At 43.0% G+C, this 26,464-nt stretch overlaps 2 protein-coding genes across 12 annotated transcripts in view; both read left to right on the forward strand.

The window, feature by feature from the left end:
* Positions 1–4,700, forward strand: part of LOC109856330 (rap guanine nucleotide exchange factor 2-like) — a 71,552-nt gene extending 66,852 nt beyond the window's left edge. For all 11 annotated transcript variants that reach the window (XM_020431466.1, XM_020431459.1, XM_020431465.1 and 8 more), the window contains one exon: positions 381–4,700. In XM_020431466.1, the coding sequence (XP_020287055.1) occupies positions 381–412 (32 nt within the window). In that variant the 3' untranslated portion in view covers positions 413–4,700. The remainder of the gene's footprint in view (positions 1–380) is intronic.
* A 3,019-nt stretch (positions 4,701–7,719) lies between these two features.
* LOC109856328 overlaps positions 7,720–26,464 on the forward strand; it is a 104,281-nt gene continuing 85,536 nt past the window's right edge. The window contains exon 1 of the mRNA XM_020431458.1: positions 7,720–8,944. The gene's annotated coding sequence lies outside the window, so the exon portion shown is untranslated. The remainder of the gene's footprint in view (positions 8,945–26,464) is intronic.

The following is a 26,464-nucleotide window of genomic DNA, read 5'->3' on the forward strand; positions in this document are numbered from 1 at the left end:
ACAAATTTCCTTTGTTTGCGGACGTTGCATCAGCGCGAGGGACTCTGAACATTTACACAAAAAAAAATACAAACGTGTACGAGATATATTTTTTATAAAAAACATGCTTTGCCATTCGACGTGAAATTTTCCGACGGTATATTTTACTTTTTAAGTGATTTTTACATACTCGTTATATTTTCCGTTCAAATCCAGAAATATTTTCGTCATATTTTTTCGCTCTACTTCCGTTAAATGTTAAATCGAATGAAATTGCACACGGACATTTTTTTTCTTTTGATCTAGATTAGAGTCCCTCGTGCTCTGTTTCATCACGCGCGATATTTCACACACGCTTCGTGATGTGTCACTTACTTAAACGACATTTTGAAATGTTGCAGATGACGACGACGCCCAAGTGTCGGCGGTTTAAAGTGGTCCACGAATTTCGCCGAGAATTTCGGTTACCGTTTAGTTAATTTTGTCATATACCCCGTTTCTTTTTTACGCGGTCAAAAGAGAAATCGTTTCCTTGTGACGATGTGTATATGAGTATGTATGTGTGTGTGTGCGTGTGTGCGTGCGTGCGTGCGTGCGTGCGTGCGATCTATTACGGAAAGAGAACGCGGGGAAGAAAAACGCGCGACACACGCGATTAGATTTTTTCTCTCTGTAACCGTGAATGTAATCATTCGCATTCGTGTCGCATTCTAATCCAACGACCCGTTTAAAGACGTTCGTATGTTTGTCGACTGTCTTTCGAGTCCCTTTTGCTGCGTAGGGAATATTCATTTATATATATATATATATATTATATATATATATGTGTGTGTGTACTTTGTATACTGTGCGAGAGAGAAAACTGCGTTTATTCTTGTTTAAGCAGAGCGCTTGTGTCTTCCAAGAGTGCCCGCGACGACAAAAAATGTTGAAGATTTTGAACAACTGAGAATCTCAAGCGTGAAAGTATTCGTGCGACGCGTGTACCGTTTTATTCGGCACTGCGGAACAACAAACAAACAAAAATAATGACAAATAATAACTGACGAATGCCGGGTGAGAAGACGCGCAGTAGGAGAGAGTACTTTTCTTTTATTAGACTGAAGAGAGGCGCTTCTAAGAGCGATAGATGCGCTCACGTGAGCGCGCGTCACGGGATTTAAGAGACGGAGGGCGAGAAAGAGAGCGGTCGTAATTATTCTATATAAATGTGTAATAAAAATCGAGTCCAAAGATGTTATATATACTTCGTGTCGCCAGAAAACAAAAGAATACGGATGATGGCATGTCCTGTAATATATACTTGATAGACTAATATCTTTAATATCCCGTAGTAGCGTAAGTTGGTGTAAATAGCGTAGCGAGTTATATATATATATATATACATACACATATATATATATATATATATATATATATATATATATATATATATAGTATTTTAGGAGGAACACACAGGGGGATTACAAAGGAATGACACACAAAGAGACTCAGCGAGAAGTGTTTGAAGATCACGTGCAGTTGATTCTCGTTTAACGTTGATTGGCGTTCCACTGGTATTATACAGATGTAAGAAATTAAAACAAAAATTCGTCTCTTGTATATCGATAAGAAAAAAAAAAAAAATGATGACACTCGCAACTATTAAATTTTCGTCGTTATTCGCAAACCGGTTGATCCGTTTTTTTTTTTTTACAAGCGCGCTTGCTTTTAAAAATGTTTCCAATTACTAACATCCGGCTTTGAGATAGCGTTCGGATTTTACGAGATAAAAGTTTTATGTGTTTTTTCCGCCGAGTTTTTAAAGTTTTTTGATGTCGATGAGAGGTTAAACAAACGAAAAAAAAGTTTTTCTCGAAAAGAAGAGGATTATCATCGAGTCCGATCGAGTTAACAGGTTTTCACATTGCAGCGTGCGATCGTTTCCTCGTTCTCACACGTTACGCGGGATCGTATCTCGTTTCGTTTTCTTTGTGTGTGTGGAACACATGACAATTTTTAACTTGCAAGCAAGTTGTCGTTTCCTCGCGATTTCAGTTTTTTTTTTTTAGGTTTTCGATACTTCGTCCGGTATCGTCAGATTACATTCTTCGTTATTTTTATCGATACTTTGGTTTCTTTTTTTAGCTTTACTTGCAGCGTGCGAAAGAAATCTCTTCGGGTCGTCGCATCTCGTCGTAGAATTCGAGGGTAAAAAAGGGGGATAAAAAAAAAAAAGACAAAGGTTTTGCTATTTTACATGTCGATGTGAGAGAAGCGCGGTTTAACTTTATTATATCGTAGATTTATATATATATTCATGTATATTACATATTATATACACACACAGGCACATGCATGTGTACGAGTACATAGGTGCAGATATACGCTCTTGTCCACTCACACGAGACTTGAGTCCTTTTACGAGTATTATATTTAAAAAAAAAAAACGGAAAAAAAAACTGTGTAATTCGTGCGTGCACGACGAATGTGTTACGATACGCGTTCAGCAAAGAGGGCCTAAATTACTCGGGCACCGTTTTTGCGATTGCCAAGTCTGCGGAAAACGAAAGCGAGAGAGAGAGAAAGAGAGAGAGAGAGAGAGAGAGAGAGAGAGAGAGAGAGAGAGAGAGAGAGAGAGAAATAGAGAGAGTATGAAAGAGAGTGTGAATGTGTACGTAAGAAAGCAAGAGAAAGAAAGAGAGAGAGAGAGAGAGAGAGAGAGATTATTAAGTATCGAGGATCAACACAGTACTTTTATGGATGAGACTCAAATCTCTACCATTAATTACATTCCAATTACTTCGTCTTGCCGAATCTTTACATCCCTCGATATGCCTTCCACTTCCGTGTGACCATTTTTTTTAACAAAAGGAAAAAAAGAGAGGAAAATCAAGAGTCTCGAATTCAACAAAAAAAAACTGCCGTTAGTTGTTATACATTATTGTGTGTCATCACACTTGCAATTTTCGTTTGCATTAAAAAATGTTTCTTCTTTTTTACTATAAAAGACCAATCTCTCTCGAAGTCCACGAAGACTGTGTTACTCTTCGACGGTAGTGTCTAGCGAATCCTGAAAGATCGAGAGGAAGGATCGATCCCTCGGCTCGGTCTCTCGGGAAACGGAAATTCATTATATTATATTTACTGCATATATTCGTATATATATATATACACACATATATATATATACATATATATATATATATTATATCTCTTTGTACATATCCTAATACGACTTTTAAATATTAATATCCCACGTTTTTTCGAGGAGAAAGTTTTAAGTGTATTTACTGGTGTATTTAAGGTTCTCTTCGTAATGCAGCGTCAAAAACTAGAGAGCTAAAACTAGAAGAGTTTTCATTTTTCTTTCTTTCAAAACCGACGGATTCATTTTGTTTTTTTTTTCCTTTTTAATCATCATGTCTTCTTTCATCGCAATACATTTTTTGTGCATTTCGGGCGTTTAATTAACCAGGCTCTGTTTAATTCCACGTGCATTTATAATTTTTATCTGAGAGAAAACCGATGGGGATTTTATCGACTATTATCGAAAACACTTGTGCGCTCTCTCTTCATTTTTGCTGTCACATCGTTATCCTGTATTTTAAAACCGCTTTTTTTTTTGTAGGATTAAATACAGAGAAAGATCTAAATAAGAAAAAAAAAACGCTTTACGTTTTGTGTGACATTCGTGTGCGACGAAAATGTGTAAAATTTCGCAAAAACTGTCACGCGAGATACCTGAACTCTCGGAAAGGATGCAGGATTCTTGGTAGAAAATATATATTGAATATTTTACATGTTGTTTTAAGATATCCACACGCGCGCGTTAGATATGCGCGACGGGTACAAGTCTCGTATATTGTAAGAAGAGCCTGGACAAGATGGATAATTCGCGCTCTGTTCTTTTTTTTAGAGAACATTACGTTCGCAAGAAACAAGTACAATCGTCATATGGCGAGAATGGTTTGGAAAACAAAAAAGTTGACACCGCACACACCTTCTTTCGCTCGTCGTTTCTTTCTTTTTTTTTTTTTTTCTTAATTTATAATCACGTCTCGTTCTGTTGTTTTAATTATTTATAACCTCGAGATATTATATTCGTCTACATAACGCGGACAAGCAAGCAACAGAAAATTTATCTTTTGTATTTAATTTGTTTAATAAAACTTGTGAATCATAATTACAATGTCTCCCCCACCCCCCGCCCCGCCTTTTTCAGTTTTTCACTTCGTTCGTTCGTTTTTATCCTGTCCTCGTAAACGAGAATTTATTTATTGTAACGATTTACAGTACAAAAGCAAACTAACACTCCCTTCGGTCAAAATTCTTGCGAAGGTACAGTAGTTTCTCGTAATCTGTCATCAATGTTTATGCGAAAATCAAGAGCAAAGCAAGACCGTGAGCGTGAAGGTGAAAAATGGCAAATTGACATCCAAGAGCGAGAAACTACTGCACGTATATGTGTGTGTACAGGCTACAACCGCGAAGTGACTCTGTCGCACGAAACATTTGAGAGAAGAAAAAATTGCGGAAGGAAGAACGTCTGTATTTATAAATAAACAAATTTTTATTTTTGCCCTTGTATACAAAAAGACGCTCGCGCGTGAAGAAATTTAGACGTTCTTTCTCTTTGGCGCTTTGAACTGATTTCGCGATAATTTTGAGATTAGATTTTTTTTTCTCAGACCGATTGTTGTCCAACTTCGACAAAACGAAAAAAAAAAAAAAAAAAAAAACGCGCGTCACTTCGCGCCCTGTATTACGTTTCTGTACATACGTACATAGAGAGAACCGACTATCGTTATTAAGTTTCGTATTTTATTTCCATTAACAAACCGCTACGTACGGTATTTTAATGATAATAATAATATAATAATAATAATAATAATAATAATCATGACATCGAATACTTAAATCGATCGGTTTTCTTTACGCATTCATATTAGAAAACAAAAAAAAAAAACAACACGAAAGAACCTTTTGGGAGAGATACAAAGGACCACAAAAGAACATTTAATTTCTCCCAAGTCGCGAGATTTGTGTTTGTTCGTAGAAAATTGTCGCGCACAATCCGGAAGAGAGAATAAACGCGGGAGAGAGTAAATCTCGATGATTGCAATCACGGGACCGTGCGTAGCGAGTTATCCGTTGGAACGAAATCGTATAGGTGATACTATTACTATTTTGTACGATACGATGTTTTATATAATATATATATATAATATATATATCTGTCTACCGTGCGCGTGATAGAGATGCGGAGTCTATACCGAGATTTATCATATAAGTAGTATGTAAAAAAAAAAAAAAAAACCAACAACACTATAACGAAAACGCGTATTTAAGATTATTATCATTTGTAGACTTGTGCGACTCAGCTGTGCACCTTCCCTCCCCAAGCGAAGGGAGGTTTCGCTCTCGCATAGGTGTTAATAATCCCATTTAATGTGTACACCTGTAAATCCCTCCCAGCAAACAATATATGAACAATTAAAGGATTGGTAAGGAAGCAGTGGACAATTTTTTATTTACGACCACCTTCATACGATAAAAACAAAAACCAAGTGTTTTTGTAAAGGAAGCGAACTTTAATTTACGGACCGTTGGCGATAATTGGACGCAATTAAAAAAAAAAAAAAAAAGAACGTCGAGAAAATAATTCGGAAGAAAATTTAAAAAAAGAAGATTAATGACGATTCTCTCGTGTTCGACGTTCAGCGGCGAAGAAGGACGTTCTGCCTCGCGTTCCCGCGCGACCACATGGCAGCGGTTGACGAGCACCTGTTGCTTTAGACAGGAACCAACTGACAGTCGGAGGGGGTTACTCGGCTCAGTTGCGCGTAAAATTGTGCCTTCGGTGCACGCCGTCTGTAACGTTTCTCCGCCTGCGAAATGCATTTCGTCCTGCCAACGATCATTTTATTTGTGAAACCGGATACTTCATCAACCACGATTTCTTCTTCGAAATTACATTCTAAAGTACTTTCATTTTGCAAACTCAAGCTTTTGTAAATCAAGAGTCAGATAATCACGCGTTTTTAGAAAAAAACAAATTGTGGTTTTTTTGTTTTTAATTAAAAAGCTTTCGAACAAAATATTGCAGAACTTTTTTTCCAAATTACTTGGATTTTCATGATGAACACGAGGAAAATCAGACGAGGGAACCACCGATCTCTCGATGGACATCACCACAAGGGCATCACAGATCCCTCGCTCGTGTATCCCTTCCGCGGCGGATTTCGCTCTGCAGCACTCCTACCATCGTTTCGCCATTTCCCTCTCTCTGCGGCGAACCGATGCACGATGCAGGGGAGAAAGAAACGCCGCCTTCCGACCGGCACGTAGTTGTTCGAAAACCGCTCTTACCTTCGCCGTGTGTGCGCTCACGGTTTATCGTTCCGCGCGTTTTATCCTCGAAAAAGAGAGAGAAAGAGAGTTCGCCCACGGTTCGCTCTCGGTATTACGTCCAAGTTTTCCGGTATTTTCCAAAACAAAAACCGTTTTCGACAATGTTCCCGCGAACATGCGCGCCGTAGCCGATCGTCGCGCGCGAAAGATCGGCGATCGATGCTCGGATCGTTGAGCGCCGTCGCGCTTTGTTTCCGAACGGAAAACCGATTTCGCGTAGTATAAGTAGTTTATACACGAGAGATTTAAAGTGTGTGTTCGCGCGATAGTAAAACGTGCTGTGAATGTGCGCACGAAGATCGAAACGCATCGTTGATAGCGCGCGTTAATCGACTCGCGCGCACTTCGCGATCGATGGATCGTGTCGGAGAATCGATTTCATAAGTAACTTGCGACGCTTGTTGAAGCTTGCGCGCTATCGGGAAATTGTCGGAAAAAAAAAAAAAAAAACTGACTGTTCGTGTTCGCGCTCCACGTGCGCGCATTTGAGATCGGCGAGATCTCTTACGGGGACAGAAAGAGATAGAGAGAGAGAGAGAGAGAAGCACAAGTACTCTCCTCTCATCGTTCTCGATTGCACTTATCTCTCGGTAGAAGAGTTACGCACACGTTATACACGCTCCGTGGATTATTAAGTGTTCACAACTGACGTGAATGCGTCGTAATCGAATCTCATCATCCGGCGGGGCACCTTCGACGAAACGCAATCTCTCTCTCCGCTTTAATCTCCGTGAATGATTCGACAGAGGACGAGAAGCGTCTCGCTCACGACATCCACAGATCCGCTTACGCGGTAATCTTCCGTCATCGAGAGGATTTCCGACACTCCGTTGCGGAATGATTTTCTCATGACGATCACCCGTTCCGAACAATTCGAGAAAAAGACTCTAGACGAATGTCACGTGCGATCGAACAGAGCAGCGAGAAGAAGAAGATATCTCGCGGAACGTAATCTCGTTTTGTTTTGAGATTCGCGCGTGATTTTTCTCCAATCGCGTCGACAATACGCGCGATCTTTTTTTTGATAATCAAGCGAAGAAGAAGAAGAAGAAGCGAGAAAGGATTTTCCGCGCGCGCGCGCGCGCGTGTGTGTGAACTTTCGTTGATTGTCGAGGGAATTGGCTTCCGACGTGAATCATCGAGGCCGCCGGTTGCGCGGGTCAGGGACGAGGAAGAAGGTGGATCCGCGTTCGGCTTCAGGTCGATGCACGTACGTACGTACGTACGTACGTACGCGCGCGGAGAGGAGGTCTGGATTTACGCGCCATTTACCGCGACAAACAGAGGCTTCGGACACACGCTCGGATGCGGAGCGTCGCGTCGCCGTCACGTCGCGCTCGCCGTATCTTCGTTCGTGCCGAACGATAACGTTTTTCGCATCGCACGCGATAACGACGTTTATCGCGCGTAGTCCCGATCGGGCAATTTATCGAACGCGATCTCCGGCGAACGATTACTCCGCGTCGATCCCCCGAGTCACGATCGCGAATTTTTTTTTTTTTGTTTTTTTTGTTTTTTTACCCGCGGGTAACGAAAAATATACGAGACGCGCGCGCGCTCTTTGCCGTTCTTTGTCGCGCTTTTTTGAAAAAGGGAATCAGTCGCGCGTGTAAATAGAACACACGTGGTGTGTATACGTGTGCGTTCTCTTCGAGCGCGATATAATAACAGATTGCGTCAACAAAAATCCGTGAATCATCCGCGCAAACATCCACGTAGTGTAGATAAACGAGCTGTCGGAGAGAGACGCGCGAGGTCTCGGAAAAGTCTCGAGACTTCGAAAGACCAGAAAGTCCAATGCGCGATCTCTTTAACGGACTCCTCGCGACGTTCGAGTGACCACACATAGACAGAAGGATATATGTATGTTTGTGATTCTTCTTTGCTTAGACAATACGTGCTTTGTATACAGAAGTAATTAGAAGATCATTAGGGTGTGACATAAAACACGGAGTATCCCGTGGACAAGACAGAGAGAGAGAGAGAGAGAGAGACAGAGAGATAGAATCGCTCCCGAAGATACCTTTATTATCTATTGAACAGCGCGATAACGTCGCGCGCACGTCAAACTGACAGATCATTGTCGATTGCTTGCACGAGCGAGCTTATTAAAGCGCGCGGAGGTTCGTTAAAACGGTATCCCGTCGATTAGACGCTGCTCGCGCGGCGTCTCCGCTTTCTCTCGGATCTTCTTCTTTGTGGAGCTGCTCCTTCGGTCACGCGCGTCGAGTTCTCAAAAGAACGACGATACAAAAGCGGACGGGATATCGGAGCGAAGGAAGTATAACCGGAGAGAGGTGCGACACGCGAGACCGATTCGACGCGCGTCTCATTCTGTGTTTTGAAGCGTTTCTTCGCGCTGGTGAATGGTGATCGTCCTCGTCGAGAATAAGATCTCTTTCTCGAGAGAAGGAAACTCGAAATAGCCGACGGCGAACTAATCTCGTCGCCGTTTCGGACAACGCGAGCGAAAGGACGTTCGACGACGAGGAGAAGGAGGAGAAGGAGGAGGAGGATTTTTATCGTCTCGCGATTCCGCGTCGACGATTTGAGGAAAAATCGTCGTCGTCAGGTCAGTAAACAGATATTCCGCATATTTTTGCGATGTACATTGCGGATGCTTGCGCGCACAGATCTTCCCTCGCTGACTCGACTTGTGTTTACGTTGCTGTTTCCAAAAGCAAACAGCTCGACGCTTACCTGTGCGGTTTATATAATGCGGTGTGTATTTTGACAAGTTGCTCAGTTGTTGTTTGAAAACATATTCTCGATTGAGAAACAATTTATTACAGTCTGTTTTATATAAACAATTATTTTTACATATATATATATATATATATAAAACTAACACAAACGTGTTAGTTTTAGTTTTCTTGTTATCTCAGGTGTTGTTGTTCGTTAGAATTTATCACAGATTGTGCGCTGCGATAAACTGAGAGATATCGTGTACAATAATTTATTTTGCGCGACGAAACTCGTTTAACGATAACCGTAATAATTAGTCATCCCGATGTAATTTGTCATCATCCATTGTGGTAGGTCACTTTTGTGTTTTTCAAGATTTAACGCAAAAGAAAAAAAAACAAACATCATTAGATTTAATTAATGTACGAAATAAAATTGTGTTATATTTTCGATTGGTTATATAGTACGTCGCGAAACAATCATACTTTCTCAATGAGATCAATTTCAAACAAATCAATTTTCGCGAGAACGTGCGGGAGATCAAGCGCGAAACTCGCGAATTTCACTCTCCGACAAGTTCGCGAAAACGAAGCTGCTTGCGCGGGCATTGTGTGTCGTGCCGAGGAACCTCGCGGAATCGCAGCCAAGAATCGCGCTCGCTCGTTACGGACGTTAAAATCCCGGTTCGCGAGACCTACCTAATGGCCCGTTCGTTCGTAAAACGCGAAACTTTCGATCGTTATTTCCGCATCAGTCGGTCGGGTAATCTCTCCGCGTCTGGCCCATAAATATCCGTCCGCGCGCGAATTACCGGAGACGCGCGCTCATTTCTCGCGCGCGACGAAAATCACGTTCGTCGCGAGTGTCCTTTAACTTTCTCTCTCTATAGCCGATCGAGCGATGAGCGACGTCCTTTATTTGATGTTTATATTCCCGTCGTTCGTCGTCGTCATCATCATCATCATCATCATCATCGTCGTCATCACCACATCATCGGTTTCACTTTTCTTTCCGTCAGCTGAGCGAACCGCGAGTGTATTTTCCCATGTAAAACACGGACGGATCGCTTCTGAGCTCGACATATACGCCTTTCCATTCTGACTCGTGCAGGAAGATTGCATAAATTAAAGCGCTATTAGCGTAGACGAAATTTATTCCCGGTACATTGGAAAGCATAGAAAGTCCTTCCCTTCGTTCTTATCAGATCTGATATATTCTTTTGGTTTGCATGTTACGCACATGTAACGACGCGTTGCATCGCGATGAACGTTGCGAGAAACGTCTCTTTCTCGTTCGGCGAGAGGTCGAAGTCGCCACGTGACTGCTAATCACGAGAGATGATAATCACGGTGGAGAAAGTAATGACGGGAACGAGTACAATGCAACCGGGAGCGGGGGGGGGGGAAGAGCAATTATCGCCGCGTTACTCGCGTTAATCGTAACAGCGGTATCGAACCGCATCGCGCGCGTTATTACGTAAAAAAGTAATTAACGACCGTTACACGGACGTTTGAACTCCGTGCCGAGAGAACCGATCTTGGCTTGGTTAAAAAAAATATCGCGTTCCTCTAAACTTGTAGCCGAACCGCTCATCGCGCATTCAGCGATTTCATCGTTAACGGCACTTTTCAACGCTTTGTTCGCCGAAACGTTAGTTTTCGCGTGCGGCTGTGTAACGTTAACGGCGTAGCGCGCGCATTCTCCGATGCCTCGAGCGCGATATGCGGAATCGGCGCCTCGAAATCATTGCTGTTGCTCATCGTCGCGTGTTAGCTCATCGCACCCGTGAAGATCGAGGGCAGCGCGCGGTTCGAATCTGAAATTAAAACGACGAGACTTCGCGCGCGAGCTCGAAAGAAAAGCAAAGAAAAAAGTCACATGCAAATCGCCGTGTCGCGAATTGAAATTCCGCGAGCACCCGGTACGTGAGTGGAAGTACTTACTGCACAGAGGAGAAAGCGTTTTTCACAGTGTGGGATCTCGTTCGCGGCCCTTGAACTTGCTCGCGCGCGCTCTCCGCGCTCGAATCTTCGACTCGCGGGGAAGCTGCGCGGACAGACAAGTATTGATGCAGAGGTTTATCAAACCGACGAAAGATCGACGCGTGCGCGAATTTTACTGTCAGTGTGTCTTTATTTTCAGCCAAGTAATAAACGATATATTTTCTATGCGCGATATTTTATTTGCGACGTATAAACAAAATTAATATTTAAAAAATTCAATTTCCAGGAGACGCGCGGCAGATGCGGCGCTTTAATATTTGAAACATAATAAATATTTTAACATTGAGAAAAAAGAAGCAAAGAGAGTTGCAAAGTAGCGTCTTACATGAATTTTAGAATTCGTGTTTTATTAAATTCGAATTTTCTGCGGTGTAAGTTAATTTACCTAAATGTATTTCGCACATACTTGACACAGAGCCGTATATTTATTTATTGTACTTTAACATTACAACACAATAAATATTTGAACACACGATCGTCCGCGTTTGGATAATCCTCCAGTGACCCTTTGACCTGAATCTTTTTTTAATACTAGCACAACACAGGCGCGTGCTGCGCGCACGCTACTATTATTTTTATTTTAATCACGTGACCAAGGTCAATGACCTTAGCGTAGTCACGTGGCCAAGGTCAATGACCTTACCATAGTTACGTGATCAAGGTTAGTGACCTTACCGTAGTATATATATAATACATATAATACAATATAAAGTATAATATTATTAAATTTATAATAAATTATATACATAATATATAGTATATAATATTATATATAATATTAGTATATATATTATATTATATATTATATATATTTATAGTCACGTGACTGTAGTCACGTGATCACTGACTGTGTTTTTCCTTTCTTCTCTGTCACGTGATTTTAAAAAACGCAAGAATACTTAGTGTTTTTTAGAATTTTTAGTGTTTTGTTTTAAAGCGATTTAGACTAAAACAAAAGTAATTGATTCAGTCGTTCTCGAGATATTGCTTCATGAAAATCTTCTCACTTCTCAATCATCGCACAAATTTCGCGTATAAGAGGCACTTGCCGTGCGTCTTGATATGTACGACATCGAGAAACACATCCTAAGAAACGTCCAATCAGCGTCGAGATAAAAGTGGCAACAGTCAATATTGAAAGAATCGATTGTGATTATTTACACTTTGTTTTTTCTGATATAAGATTTTACTCTATCTCAATAAGATTCTAAAAACCTTTCTCATCGAACGTGTTTAAATATCCTTCCTCGTTTTTGTCGAGGAGAGAAAACATCGTCTTAGTATATCATTTTAATACGCGCGCATTATATTTATACGCGTATTAGCGAGATCGAGTTTCGCTCGAGTAACAGGCTTGGGCTTCGCGACTGACATGTAATCGCGCGTAAGTCAATTCTCGATGACGCTCACGTTAGCGACGATATTACTTCACACACCACTTTATTTTATCGCACTGTTGGTACTGCACGCGCTCCCGACGTTCGCGTCAACGTTCGTTCTCGCGGATCGTCACGTTGCGTAAAATTCGCGCTTGGTTGTTGGACGCGACCACCCGTTAGAGACGAACGGGACGATCGCGCGCCATAAAGTATCGCCGCGGAAATTCTTCACGGCACCTGTCGATCGTCCGCTCATTTTCCCTTCAACCGCAACTTCGCTCCGCTCACTCTTACTCGTTCTCTTTCAATCTCTCTTTTCCCCTTTCTCTTCTCTTCGTTTCTGTCCTACTCGCTTTTATCCTCTCGTACGTTTGCCTAACGGTCCCGATCTTTTGTCACCTTTTATTCTCCTCTCTTCTGGCCGCACATTTATTTTCTTCACACGTCGTGACATAAGCTTTTTGCTTTCGATCGTCTTCCGTCTCTTCGGTTGGCGTGACTCCTATTCACATTTTATATAATTTATCCTTTTACACAAACGCGCAATTTCGCGTGTATTCTCAATTTTGCATTTTCTACACGCTCATTTTCACGGCTTTTTTATTCTTTTAAGTCTTCTGCTTTCTTTACAATATCGTTACGCTTGTCTTTTTGTGAGTGTGTCTTTTTTTGTTTTTTTTTTATTTTGGTTGTTGATACTCGTGAGGTAATTGAACTGTAGTTCGGTAACCTGCAGTCAGCGATCCACGAGATACTTGTTTGATTGTTCAAATTGTTAAAATTTGTCACTTTTTTTTTTACTTGACTGAGTGTAACAAGATTAATTTGGATCTTCTGCGCGGCGACATTGTTTCACAATCTTTCAGTTGGTCTTGAAAAAAAAATCTCGGAAAAAACAAAAACAAATTGACAAGTCTTTGAAGTGTCGCTGTGCGTTTTATTTCCTAACGCGCGTTTTTCGTTCTAATGCAATTTAATCTTTCACGTTTTTTCCTCTTCTTAGCACGCGCTTTCTAATCTCCTTCTGCAACCTGCTCGCGACTGCGCGCGCTCGCGTCGTATTTCGCAATATCGCGATATCCGCACACGTCTGTTCTAATGTAGGTTACGATTGGTCAATATCGGACGATAGCACGCGACCAGGAGATAACGACCCACCACCATTCTATTCTTCGCCGCGTTATTTCCATAATGTGAGCGTCAATTTTGCAATACGCGCTCGTTACGCACCTGTTTTGTGCGATACAAACAACGACGCGCGCGCGCGCGCGCGGTCCCGTCTATAACGGGATTATCATTTTTATCGATGCGATTTAATGATACAGATATTGCGCGCGCGCGGAGACGACGAACTCTAGCTATCTTCCGAAGCTAGTCCGGTGCGTTTCCAACGCCATTGTACGCCAAACGCAAAGGTAAATGAGCTTTTGCGGACCAATAAACGTCACGTCGACGAAAATGGACAGGCGAATCATGAAAAAAAAAAAAAAAACAACATATCGTCACTGACAAATATCTTTGCCACGAGAGAACGCGAAGCGGTTGCTTCTTTTCAACGTTAATAAATGTTTTATCTCTCGCTAACTTCTTAGTATGCAAAATCTAACGTTAAAACAGTGAACGGGTTCTCAGGTTGCGCGAGCTTCTGCACGAGAAGCAACTGTGAACGGAAGCATCAGTTGAATCGCGTTAGACTCCAAAGGAGAGGCGGTGGTGAGTCGTCCGGGCGAATTCGCAGCACCGTTAGAATCGTTCCTCTCGCGCGATTCCCAACAGAGAGAAAAAGAGAGAGAGAAAGAGAGAGAGAGACAGACAGAGAGAGAAGTGATTCTTCTTCGATGACTCTCTATCGCGTGTTCTCAGCAGGTGCAAAGTCACGCTCGCTCGTCGGTCCAGCATCTTTTCATTTTCGATCGACAAACTTTTGCGAGACGATTATGCAACAGGTGATGGAAACCGTAGCGCACCGCACGTCGGTTCATCGATCACGTGAACTGGCAGGTTCATTCGCAATGCGAATAATGACAACGATATCGCGATGATTTACATCGCACGTAGTACAAAGGCTTTCCGTAATATTGTGTTCTGTAATATTGTGCCGCGCGTTATGTTCTATATTTCGTTTCTAAGTCTATCCGTGGTCGGTAAAACGGCGCTATCTTTGACGGCCGATGGCAATGATATTTGTTGTTGTCTCGCGACTCAATGTCCTCTTCGTTCGTTCGTGTCTCAGGCGGGAGAAGTCTAAATTGTTAACAACATTGTGGAAAAGTTTAAAAAAATTCACGAACATTTCGAAACAAATAAAATTTTAGAAAATAAATAGAATGTAGATACAAAACACGCGCGCGGTGTCATCGGCAAAGCTTTAAATCAAAGCTGAAAGCTTCACTCAGTCGATATATATATATACAGGGTGTCCGACAATTAGTGTAAAATCTCTCGCAGGCAGGTAGAAGGAGTAAAACTGAGTCGAAAAGTCCTGAACCATGGTTTTTTTCTATTACATATAATAAAGGTGTAATTATTGAATAAATCAAGCCAATCAGCGCCGACCTTTGGCCGGGCGCACGTAAGTGAGCCGCGCGGAGCGCTCACGCACACCAGGCGCGTGGTTCACTGACGTGCGTTCGGCCAAAGGTTGGCGCTGATTGGCTTGATTTATTCAATAACTACTTCTTTATTATATGTAATAGAAAAAAATGGTTCAAGACTTTGCGACTCAGTTTTATTCCTACCTGCCTGCGAGAGATTTTAAAGTAATTGTCGGACACCCTGTATATATATTGGAAAATAGCACAAATTATTTTTATACAATTGTATACGATATAAATCTTATAGAAATAGAAACTTTTATTTTTATATTCTTGAGATGTGTGTGACTGTACAAATAAATCTAAATGTATTACGATAATCGATAATCGATTTTTCTAATTATTTTGAGAAAAATTTGCTGCAAAATGTTTTTTTTTTTTTTTTTAATATTCTAGCAGAAGAGATCGCGAGTGTTTAAAAAATCCGTCAAGAATCTTGTTCTAAAAATCCTCCGTTGGCGGAGGTTTCGAAACGCGCTTGTGTGTACAGAGATTTGTCACCGCGGTTTGTCAGCCGCGTTACTTTAGACGCGGCTGACAAACCGCGTTCGTGTGTGCGTATGCGCGAAGCGCGCAAAGATTTCCTTGCGCGGACGAACAATTTTCTCCCGCAGGAAACCGTTTTATGACAGCCATTCGAAACGTGTAATCTCCAGTGTCCGCCGGCGACAATTTATCGCTCATGTTTCGCCGTCCCGCGGCTTTACGATTCCTCCGTTTCCTACGAGCGCTCTTTCACTCTCTTATTCCAGATACATCAGCCCGTATTGATTACGCCTGTGGTAGTAGTGGTCTAAGCGACGTGTTAGTATCGATCGGCGATAGGTGTGGGCGGAACGCACACGTTCCAGTTTTCTCGACCCGAATTTCTGCTCGATTTTCTGCGCCCGTTTGAATTTCATGTCGAATTTTTTTTGTTTTGTTACGAAGGTTGCAAACCCGGCTGTCGCCGCGATCGCGATCGATAGTCGAAAAATGGTCCGCGTTTGTCCGTAATACATGACCGGAAATTTAAAAAGTTTGTGCCGCATGCAGGACATATCTTGCTTTTTGATCGACACTAACCATATGTTGCCACGGCATGTGTGTGTCCGTATAGAGGTTCGAGCATATATGAATATCAAATCAAGAAATATTATGTTTCAAAACTTACGACGACGCTGACTTACGTGTGTCTATGTATTCGTGTAGTAAAAAAAAAAAAAAAAAAAACATATTTGATATCGTAAAACTTTGAAATGAACTGCGAAATAAGAAACTACACACACCGCGCTCTTTTTATTTATTTTTTTTTCACATGATCAAACGAGACTTTAAACTTCCCACGTTGAAAGTCAAGTTATTCGGTGCGGCGCGATGTAATACTACACACGTGTTGTAAATCATTCAGACGTAGATATTATCGTCTTATTAAATTGATAATGCAGGTGATGCAACGGAAGGTAATAAATTTATCCGCAGCGGTAACTTTCCTACGGGGATGACACAACACTTTCATTCAATTTTCTTTCAATGCTTCGTGCAAAATGTGTTCTACCGCATCTATTCTTCAACTTTGCTTTTTATCAGATTTTTTTTTTTTTTAATTTTTTACGCCACTTAGTATAATTATTATTTTATATGGGGAAATTGAAATTTATATTTTACATATTTTGGCTATATTTGTATTTTCGAATAATCGTTACACAACGGCTGAGAATTCTCACGATTTTCTTGAGATTGTACGCTGTGCGGTCGTACAGAAGAGACAAAATAGTTTTTTCCCTACTCGATGTATTGATTGCTTATCGATAAGTCGAATTCAAAACGATTATGAAAAATGTGAAAAGAAAAAATCGATATCCGTTGACAAACAAAATGCTTGAAAAGATCGCGCGCTCCAACACAGACTTAGTATCGCGATGTTATTACGTGTATAAATTTCCATATAGAAGTGTAAATTTAATTAACGAAACTTATCATATTTTACCAAGCACTTTCTATTATTTAAATAATTAAATTCCAACTAAAGAAGATCTTACATATTACGTGTATTAATTATATTGTTGTTTAACACATATTATATGTTTAGATTCTTTGTTTTTAGATTCTTTCGCACACAAACGTTTCAATTCTCGCTCGCATATTCATTGCCTCAATATTTCGCGCGAAAACCCCGATATTTTTATCGGGTCATAAGTATAAGACTTAAACAAACCTCTTGATTAACTCGACAAAAATCACGGAGCGGAGTCGCGAAGCAAGAAACGTCTTTTCCGAAATTATCCCTCCGTATCGTCGACGGGAGGGGGCGGTATCGGTCGGAGAGTCTAATGACGACGGCCGCGGCGCAACCCTTCCTCCGTGTTCGCGCGTCGCAGGGGAGGGAGCACCCGGGGAGAACGCTCGAAAAAGGGGGCGCAGTCGCGCGCGGCGAACGAGCACCCCCGCACTCGGTGTGCCGGTCGCCCCGTCGTCAGTCTCGGCCGGTCGACGACGGCCGAAAGTCGCGGGTAGCAGATGAGCACGAGAGAACAACAGGGGGTCGACAGACGGAAGAGGAAACACGAGCGGGAGAGAAGAGTCGGGCTGAGAGCGCCGGAGACGGGGAAGAAGAGGAAAGAGCGCCGGTCAGAAAAACCGTTCGTCAGTGTCGCACGTTGTTTCCGTGGAATCGGACGGACGGGGAAGCCCTGGCGTTATTTAGACGAATCGACCGGAGAGGGCGAGAGCGGAACCACATGCGCTTTTTCGTGCTCAGTACGCGCGCCGCGCTCGGCCGGTGCGCTGTCGTGCCTGTGTGAGGTATTTTTTTTCTTCCCTCCCCGTCAGTGTTACACTTTTCCCACGCGGCGTAAAATCCGAAGGATTCTCGAAGAGCTTAGCAACGAAATCGATCGCGTAAAAGTATCTTGCGAAACGTGAAAAAAAAAAAAAAAAAAAACGATTATTTCCGCGACCATGTGTGTTAAGTTAAATTTCTCTTGCGCCGAATTTACGCCGAGAAAACATAAACACGTGAGAGAGCAACGTTTTCATCGAATTTTCTCTCTTTCACGCGCGCGCAGATTTTCGAATATCAAATATCAATCGCAATGCAACAATCGACAGGTAAAATCGCGAAGAAATTCGCAAATGGGAGAAAAAACACGATTGATATTTCTCGAGATTTGCGTTCTCAGGATTTGTCAGAGGCGCAAATGTTTTTTTTTTTTCGGGAATATTCTCGGGAATTTTTTTTCAAAGAGAGAGAATTTCTCCTTGCGCGCGTTTAACGGCCGGAAAAAAAAACCCGATGTGAATACGTAAGTAAAAAAGCAACGTGCGCGCGTAAGCGGAAGAACGAACGGCGGTTTCGACACGTGTAACGTACAGACACGTGGTGAACGGACGTTGGGAGTCCGTAGCTTCAAAGTTTTATACACGTTGCTTCGGGGGTATATTATAGCCTCTCTCGCTGCTGGCAAATCGCGCGTTCGATCGCTCGTAGCGGAGAGTTCCATTTGGAATTTAGATTGACGTTGCTTTGACGCGCGCGCGCGCGCGCGCAATCATTATTCTCGCTCCCGAATATTTCGGAATATATACTAGTATCGATTTATAGGTTAAGAGACGCTTCTATACATATCTCTCTTTCTCTCCCTCTCGTGTGCCGTTGCATAATTCATTTTCCACCCGAAGTAGGCGATCGGACGACGTTTATACGCTTTGTCATGTCGCGGCGCTCGGTTATTTTCGCAACTTTTCTGTGTCCTATTTCTCTCTTTTGGAGATTTTATTCCGCACGTTTTTATTCTTTCAACGCGAAAAGTAAGAACTGATTGATTTACCGGTGTAAATTTTAGCAGTACGTTACAAATTTCGAAGCGCGAAATTGATTGAAAAAAACCAATTTCCGTTTTTTATTTCCGAGAATAAAAATACAAGCGAGGCTACCAAGGTTTGTATTCTTTCGTCGTGTAATGTCAGAACAAAAATTTTTCTACGTATAAAAGATTGTATTTGGAAAATTTCAATCAGAGTATTTTCTGATTTCCGACTGGAAGTAACAGGAGGGCAGCGGGCGGAACGCGTCACTGCCTGGAAAACGAAATCGAAAGTTCGCAGCGCAGAGAAAACCAGTTTCCGAATGGAATGAGTTATATGAATATAATAAGGTAATGAAGTCCCTTATTACGGGCCCCGGCCGTGGTGTAACATTTGACGTCAACCCGAGAAAAGAGAGTTTACCGACCCGAGAGTCGATAGGAAACCCGCAATCACGAGTTCGATCGGCGGATAGCGAGTTTTACAAGTATCGTCCGCCCGGATACGATCCGTTTGTCCTGTCGTGTAGCAAAAAAAAAAAGAACGGATACCATTTCGTAATGGTATAGTATATTTTAGCCACGCTCTCGGGACGATCACGACGGCCTCGCCGGTATTGTTGCGATCGAATGGAGTGCTGCGATGCAATGCTTGTGCAATCGGTAATTAATGTTGCGACATTGCACACCGAACCGTGATTGTTGTCCGTTTCTGTCACCCTTGGGACACGTGATTTGTTTTAAAAACAATTATTTTGTCACAATTACGAGACGACGAAATTGAACTGGCGGTGTTTTGTATTTCTTCTGAATTATGTTTCTTCGATTTTTACAATCGACGAAATTACGAGCGAGAGATGTTTCAACAAAATATTCATAACAAATGTCTCTCGGTCTCTAAGGTTGCGCCGAAGTGGCACGTCTTGTCTTCCCTTGAATAAATAAAACATTTTCTGCGAAACATTATCAAGGAGCTTTTGTGCACGGATTCTCGCGAATCCGTAACGTTACGTAAGAAAACGTGTCGGTCACGCCAAAAATGGTCGTCGCGCAAGACCTTGCTCGTTTTCTTGCCTTCGTTTTCTTCTTCGCTCGTTCTTTGTGCGCGCTCGTTTCCTCGGACATATTACCTCACTGAACGACTGACGCGCTAAAGTAGGTCGTTTTTTTTTTTTTTACCGCAAATCGGAATATCGCTTTCGCAAATACTCAGATGATAGATTTGTTTTTTTTTTCTGAACAAAGTCTTCGTATCGAAGCAAAGAAAAAAAAACGTTAACTTGTAAGATTACTTCAGATCGCAAAAAGGAAGAAGATTTGCGTCGAGGAGAGAATCACGGGGAGAATCAACGTTTGCTGCGAGGGTTCTGGCGGGTCTTGGCACTGGAAGAATTCACAGATGTGCAGTGTGTAATCGTGGATCATCCAATGCCATCACTTGCTGGATACCGGATCATCGAAGGATCATCCTGAAATTCACCGGAACACCGTCGACATCGCTTGTGTGATCCTGAGATATTATTTATAAGTCGCGAATATCGTTGAAAAAAAAAAAGAAATTTACCGCGCGCGCGCGCGCGCGTATTATGTAACTCGATATTTTTCGAAATGCACGACAAAACAGACGTAACTGCGAACGTAGCATGGCGGTCTGGAAGCGGAATATCATTACGGAGATCGTCGCGGCGCGAAAAATTGCCCCGTTTCGATTTCGCGAACACGAGCGAGTCCTCGTCCCGTGGTTCTTCGTCATCGCGCGCCGTAAGGTTTTGCTTCGCGAGCGAAGCGATCCGTAATGATATCACCAGACGCCATGGATCATTAGCCTTGGAGTCCGTCGAGCGTGTCCGTCCTACGCCCTATCCCCGACCGGCAGCGAAAGTAGATGCATCGGATCGGTTGCTGCTGCGGCGGCAACAGCTGCTTCCGTCGCCGCAATTATTGCTCGCCTTTGCCGACGCGGCTGATTAAGAACGAACGAATCCTTTTTCCCATCGACGACGACGACCAATATAATTGCCCCCGGCGCGAGGCGACTTTCTCGCTAGAAGCAGATTATCGACGACGACTCGCGGATTAAGCGACTCTCGCCGGGGGTCCGACATTGCAATCCCAATCGCTATTGTTTGCAACTCGAACGAAATCGATTTTCGCGAGAAGCAACTCGGGTTGTCTTTCTGAGCTATAACGAGCTGACTCATTGATTTCCAAAGAACCGCGAAGTAGATTTTCGCCGCGAAATGCGATGAAAATCAGTTTACATTGTTTCGTGCGGCAACGATACACTCGCCAGAAGTGTACATTGAGATACTCTATACATGATTGTATCGATCGTAGCGTTAAAATAGGTCTGTCGTGTGGAAAGAGAGAGAGAGAGAGAGAGAGAGAGAGAGAGAGAGAGAGAGAAAGAAAGAGCGAGAGCGATACGTAGTGAAGATAACAACATGTAAATTATGCAGTGAAAAATAATGTTTTTGTAGGATATATAATCTGTAATCCAAAGATCGCTCAAAGATCAGATGTGACTGTATTTCTCTTCTCTTCGAAGCAAACAATAAAATGATCAACTCAAACATAATATGCGATCGCACTTTTCACCTTTCACACACCTTTGTTCACGCCGTGTCCTCTGTGCAATAAATTAAACAGATTAAAAATCCGTATGTACATATATTTGTGATTTGTAAAAATCGAGACTGTTGTGTGTTCACTCCCAAAATAAGATTCGAGACGTGACATTGTTTTGACATTGTTGTTTTGCAAGTATATAACGTAAGACGAGAGTCTGCAAGAGAATTTACGGAAGTTGCCGTTGCATTTGCATAAACCGGCGATTCAAGCTGAATCAGAATTCAGATTCGGTTTAATATTCAAGATTTTTGCCGGAGCACAGAGTTTAAATCCGTCGAGCGGTGACGTCATTCGAAACCGCGATCTCCCTTCTTGACTTTGTCCTTAGAGAATATAACGGGCGGGATTGAAGTTACGTATATCGAGGTCGAGGTATCGGATGTTGCCGGACGTGTTGCGATTAAAAGAAAAAAGCCGCGGCTTATCGCGGCGCTACATACGGTTTCGCGCGTAGACGCCCACACGTTTTCTCGAAGAGGAGGAGGAGAAGGAGGTTGCGCACCTGTCGCACCGATAAGACGGCATATAGCGGCAGGTTTTAAATGCGGGGCTTGTTGCCACGGTATCACGTGTTTCTTTTTTCTTTTTTTTCTTTCGAAGTTCGTCGCCGATTTCTAACCGCGATAAGTACAGAGATATCGTATCTCGCCAAAGAAAATTCAAGCGACATTTTCAAAATAAAAAACAAGAAAAAAAAAACAAAATAATTCTGTGCGTTGGAACGGAATTCCGAATGAATCGGTATAAATCGGTATAAATCAGTTCCCAATTTTTTTTGAACGACCTATCGATCCGGCGAAACTTGTGCGTCATAGGTCATAAGTACGCTTGCGTGACGTAGTTTTTCTGAGCTGCGAGGAGTATACGCTTCTTGCGTCGAATCGTGATGTATAAAAATAGAAATCAAACGCAATGGTGATCCGGATGGTATTTGCGCTTTATATTTTGTTTAAACGGAAACACAAACAAGTGGTCGCGAAGAAACGTGGTGAACATCGTCGGAATTGGAGGTGAACGTTCGCCTTTGAAACTCGTAGCGGAAGGACGCTACGACGACGTATACGTATTACGATTACGTTACGAAGTTTCCCCGTAAAGGACGACAATCGATCCATCACTTCCGAGTGAGAGCGGGAGCGGCAACAAGATCGCGCAAGCTCGCGGCGGATTGGGTAACGCCATGAAATCGCCATGGTTTCGAAATAACGCGGACAAGCGGTCTGTTGTGCCTCTTTCGGGGGTGGGGTGGGGAGGGGGAGCCACACGGGGCGTTGCGAAGAAAACGCGCCGGTTAATGCCAACGTTAAGACCGAATTACAGGGCATTGCGCGGGCGGTATGTGGCGGCGCGCGTTACGACGGGCACGGCGGCGTCGACGATGAAATCGGAAGTCGGTGCCGTGCCGGGGTATTTATCGACCCCGTTGCCATGCCAGCCCCACGTGTACACACAAGACCGCCACCCGACGACCGGTCGTCATTATGGATCACGGCAGTCCGGCCGACCCGGACTATCGTGTGCAGGCACCGTCACACGATCGAGACACACACGCGCGCGCGCGCGCGCGCACACACACACACACATCGTCGCCGCACATCTGCATCCACTCGCGTTGTGTGTACACGCGTGCGTGCACGCGCGAAATCAGATCGCCACGGCCCCGCGGCGAGAAAAACCGCGTCGATTAATCGCCCGCCCGCCCCCCTCGCTCGAAACTCGCGGAAACGCCGCTTTTCCGCGTGCTCGGGATAATCGCGCGCGCTCGGGATTCGGAATCGCTCTCGTATTAACCGAGCGATTTTAATACTTGGCGCGTTCTCGTAACAAGCGGCATTAAATATATGCATGTAATTAACACACTCGTCGAGCAATGGCGCTACTTTCGTATTAAATATAGAGAGTAAGTAGAGAGAAATTTGCAGACGCGAGAGGAAAAACGCGGGGAATTTATGATTCACCCTGTGTGTATTGTACATTCCCGCGCGCACAGCCGTGAGTTCGGAAGGATAATAACTTTCATTGGAGCGATTTCATTTTCAGACGTTGCGGAAGGTCGGAAATGATCAAGCGGCCATATAACCATTAGTCGGGGTTTTTATTTATTTTTCTTGAAATATGTTTCGATCTCTCGAAAACTTATTTCACGTCAAACGTCTCGGAGTGTGTCCGACTGAACAAATAAAAACGGCATGTTTATGTTCGCGAGGTAACTCCCTTACACTCTTCGTGCGGTACGTGAGAAGACAGAATGCATTAGCATTAGATGGCAATCGATTTCATTGGCCACAAAGTGATCGCGTTAATGCTACACGACCTCGGATAGGCGGCATCCGGAAATGGGAAGTGACGTCAGCATGTGGAATCGGTGTTTACTGCGGAGGTAATTTGAAACGACGAGGCAAACGAGAGAAGAGAGTGACAGCGAGCGAGAGATGCCCGAGCGGGAGTGGGACAATACCTATTCAAACACACACGTTCGAGCCGATCGCCGTCGCTGCAATAGCGTCAAGAAATTAACTCCGACGCATCGAAATGTTTATTTCGCTAATAAAACCGTTGAAACAAGAGTTTCAACGGTTTTAGGTTTTTGTTTTGCTATTATTACGCGAAAATGCAATTGGTTTCGATTTACTTTCCGCTTATATTACACACGCGCAACAACAAACGTGTACCGCAGGCGGCTAATAAGAATGCAAAAATGCAATTCGCTTCTGCAATTCCTCGTGCGAGATTTTTTTCCTGTTTCCTTGTTGTGTTCGGTAACTATTTCTCGGCGTCGGTGCGCGCGTCTGCCCAAAGCTATTGTGCAATTGTTATTTGTTTTCGACTTTTTTATTTACGAGCGAACGCCGGAGGTGTCGTTGTTTTATTTATTTATTTATTTTTAATTCAGCGCACTTTGCTGAGTTTGGCGAAAAAATCAATCACTTTTGTTAATATTAGTTGTTTACACGCATTATCTTTTTGTAAACGTAGCAATTTGTTTTAAATTGCCCGGCGCGTCAATCTATCTTCTATCAGAATTTCTCGATTACATCCTGCTTATTACCGCGTTGTTAAAGAGAGTAGAAAAAAAAAAGAAAAAAAGAAAAGCATAATGTACAAGGTGTACACGATGAGAACTGGGAAACAATTTTGCACATTTTGCCGGTTCTTTTTATTACGTTTCGCGTCGTAATTTATCGACGCGTCAATTTGTCAAAGTGCTCGAAGCAGCGCGCGAGAAAGTTCGATTAGCTCGGTATCTCTTTGCGAGAGAGTAATCACGTGATTGCCCGGCGATATGCGTTTATTGCGTTGTTCAAATCTTTTTTTTTTTTTAATTAATTTATTTCATCTGACGCGAACGCTCGTCGCGAAACGAGAGAAAGGTGCGAAGGACGCGCGCGGAGCAGGTGGATCCTCTCGCACCTGATGCGCGCCCGCTTCCGCCGATTTGCTTTCCGACCGTAAATTCGCGCCTGTTTCGAGGCGTGACCGACCGGCTTCAGGTACAACATCCTCCATTTGTGCAAAACCCACACACACACTTGTGCAATTAAACGTAACTGTTATAATTACCGCTAATTATAAGTCTGTGTAACTAACGTTAGATAACAAAGATAGAATATTTAATGATCTCCCATCCGCGAGCGCGAAAATTATGTTTCGCGCAATTAAACGTCAGAAGATCTATCGCTTTCTGCGCGAGATACTTCTGTTATTAAAAACAAAAAAAAAAAAAACATACACGAAAGTAAATAAAATACAAACACAAAAATTAATAAATTTTCAAATTAACCCAAGATTTATCTCGCTGTGATTCGAACCGATTCGAACTGGAGAAGAAGCGCTTGGGGAGAGATTTTACAACGCAGCGCAGAGAGGCGAGCGTCGGGCGACGATCGACCGCGAATTAAAAGATGCATGTCTTTTCGCCGACTCACCGACCGGCTCGAATCACGAAAGAAAGAACTCGCGATTGTACAAAGAAACGACACCGTGAAGAACGATATATGCGCGCGCGCGCGCGCGCACACACACGTATATATTACGTGCGCGGTTCGACGTAATCGGCGAGCGCAAACGTCGCGCGGGCAAAACGTTTCGGATGTCGTGCACGACGCGGCCGTTAACTCGCCCGCGGAATTATTAATCACCCTCTAGCGTGCGTTACGATATCGCCCGTTCTATTGTGCGCGCTCGAGTGAGATGACGGAAGCGAGAAAGAAAATTATACGAGAAATATTCGAAAAACGCGCGCTCTCGTACGGAAAACTCGTACGGGCGTGCGAGAAAATAACGGCGAAATGAATTAACACGATGAAGATGAGTATAAAGCGAGAGTGTATATAAGCGAGGAATATATATTGTGAATCAAGAGATGGAAACAACTGTAAATTCTATAAAGGCCTTGAGAGATCGCGACGCGGGGAGAGCGCGCGTGTAAGGCGAGATCTGAATGAAGCGCGCGAGCGAGCACGCGGCCGCGTGCTTCCGGTGCGCTTCTTCTCCTCTTCTGCCGCGTTCGTTCCCTTCTGTCTTTCCCTCAAGAACTGACCGTGTTCTCTTTCTGCTCTCTCGCTTGTGTTCGCGCGAGCGCGCGCTCTCTGACTAATTATCTATCTTTTCGCTGTTTTGAATCACGTTTTTTATAAAAAGAAAAGAAAATAAATTGATGTTTATTTTTTTGTGTAAATAAATCGCGGTAGAGAGAGAGAGAGAAAGAGAGAGAGAGAGAGAGAGATAGATAGATAGATAGATAGAGAGAGAGAGAGAGAGAGAGAGAGAGAGAGAGAGAGAGAGAGAAAGAGAAAGAGAAGCCGCTAATGAAAGAGGAAACTGTTGCGATGATTAGTTCCACGCGAAAGGCGAGCGCGCGTAATGAGGGATGCAAGGTACATCTACGATTTACATTTGGAAACAGTCATTTTCATCAAGCGAGTTGTTTACACGCGATCTGTTTCGCGGCCGAGGGAAAGTGTGTTACTACATACGCGTTACGAAGCAAAACTCTCGGTTTTTAGACCACGCTC

This window comes from Pseudomyrmex gracilis, unplaced genomic scaffold (genome assembly GCF_002006095.1).
Source record: "Pseudomyrmex gracilis isolate BER0280 unplaced genomic scaffold, ASM200609v1 scaffold_114, whole genome shotgun sequence".
NCBI lineage: Eukaryota > Metazoa > Arthropoda > Insecta > Hymenoptera > Formicidae > Pseudomyrmex > Pseudomyrmex gracilis.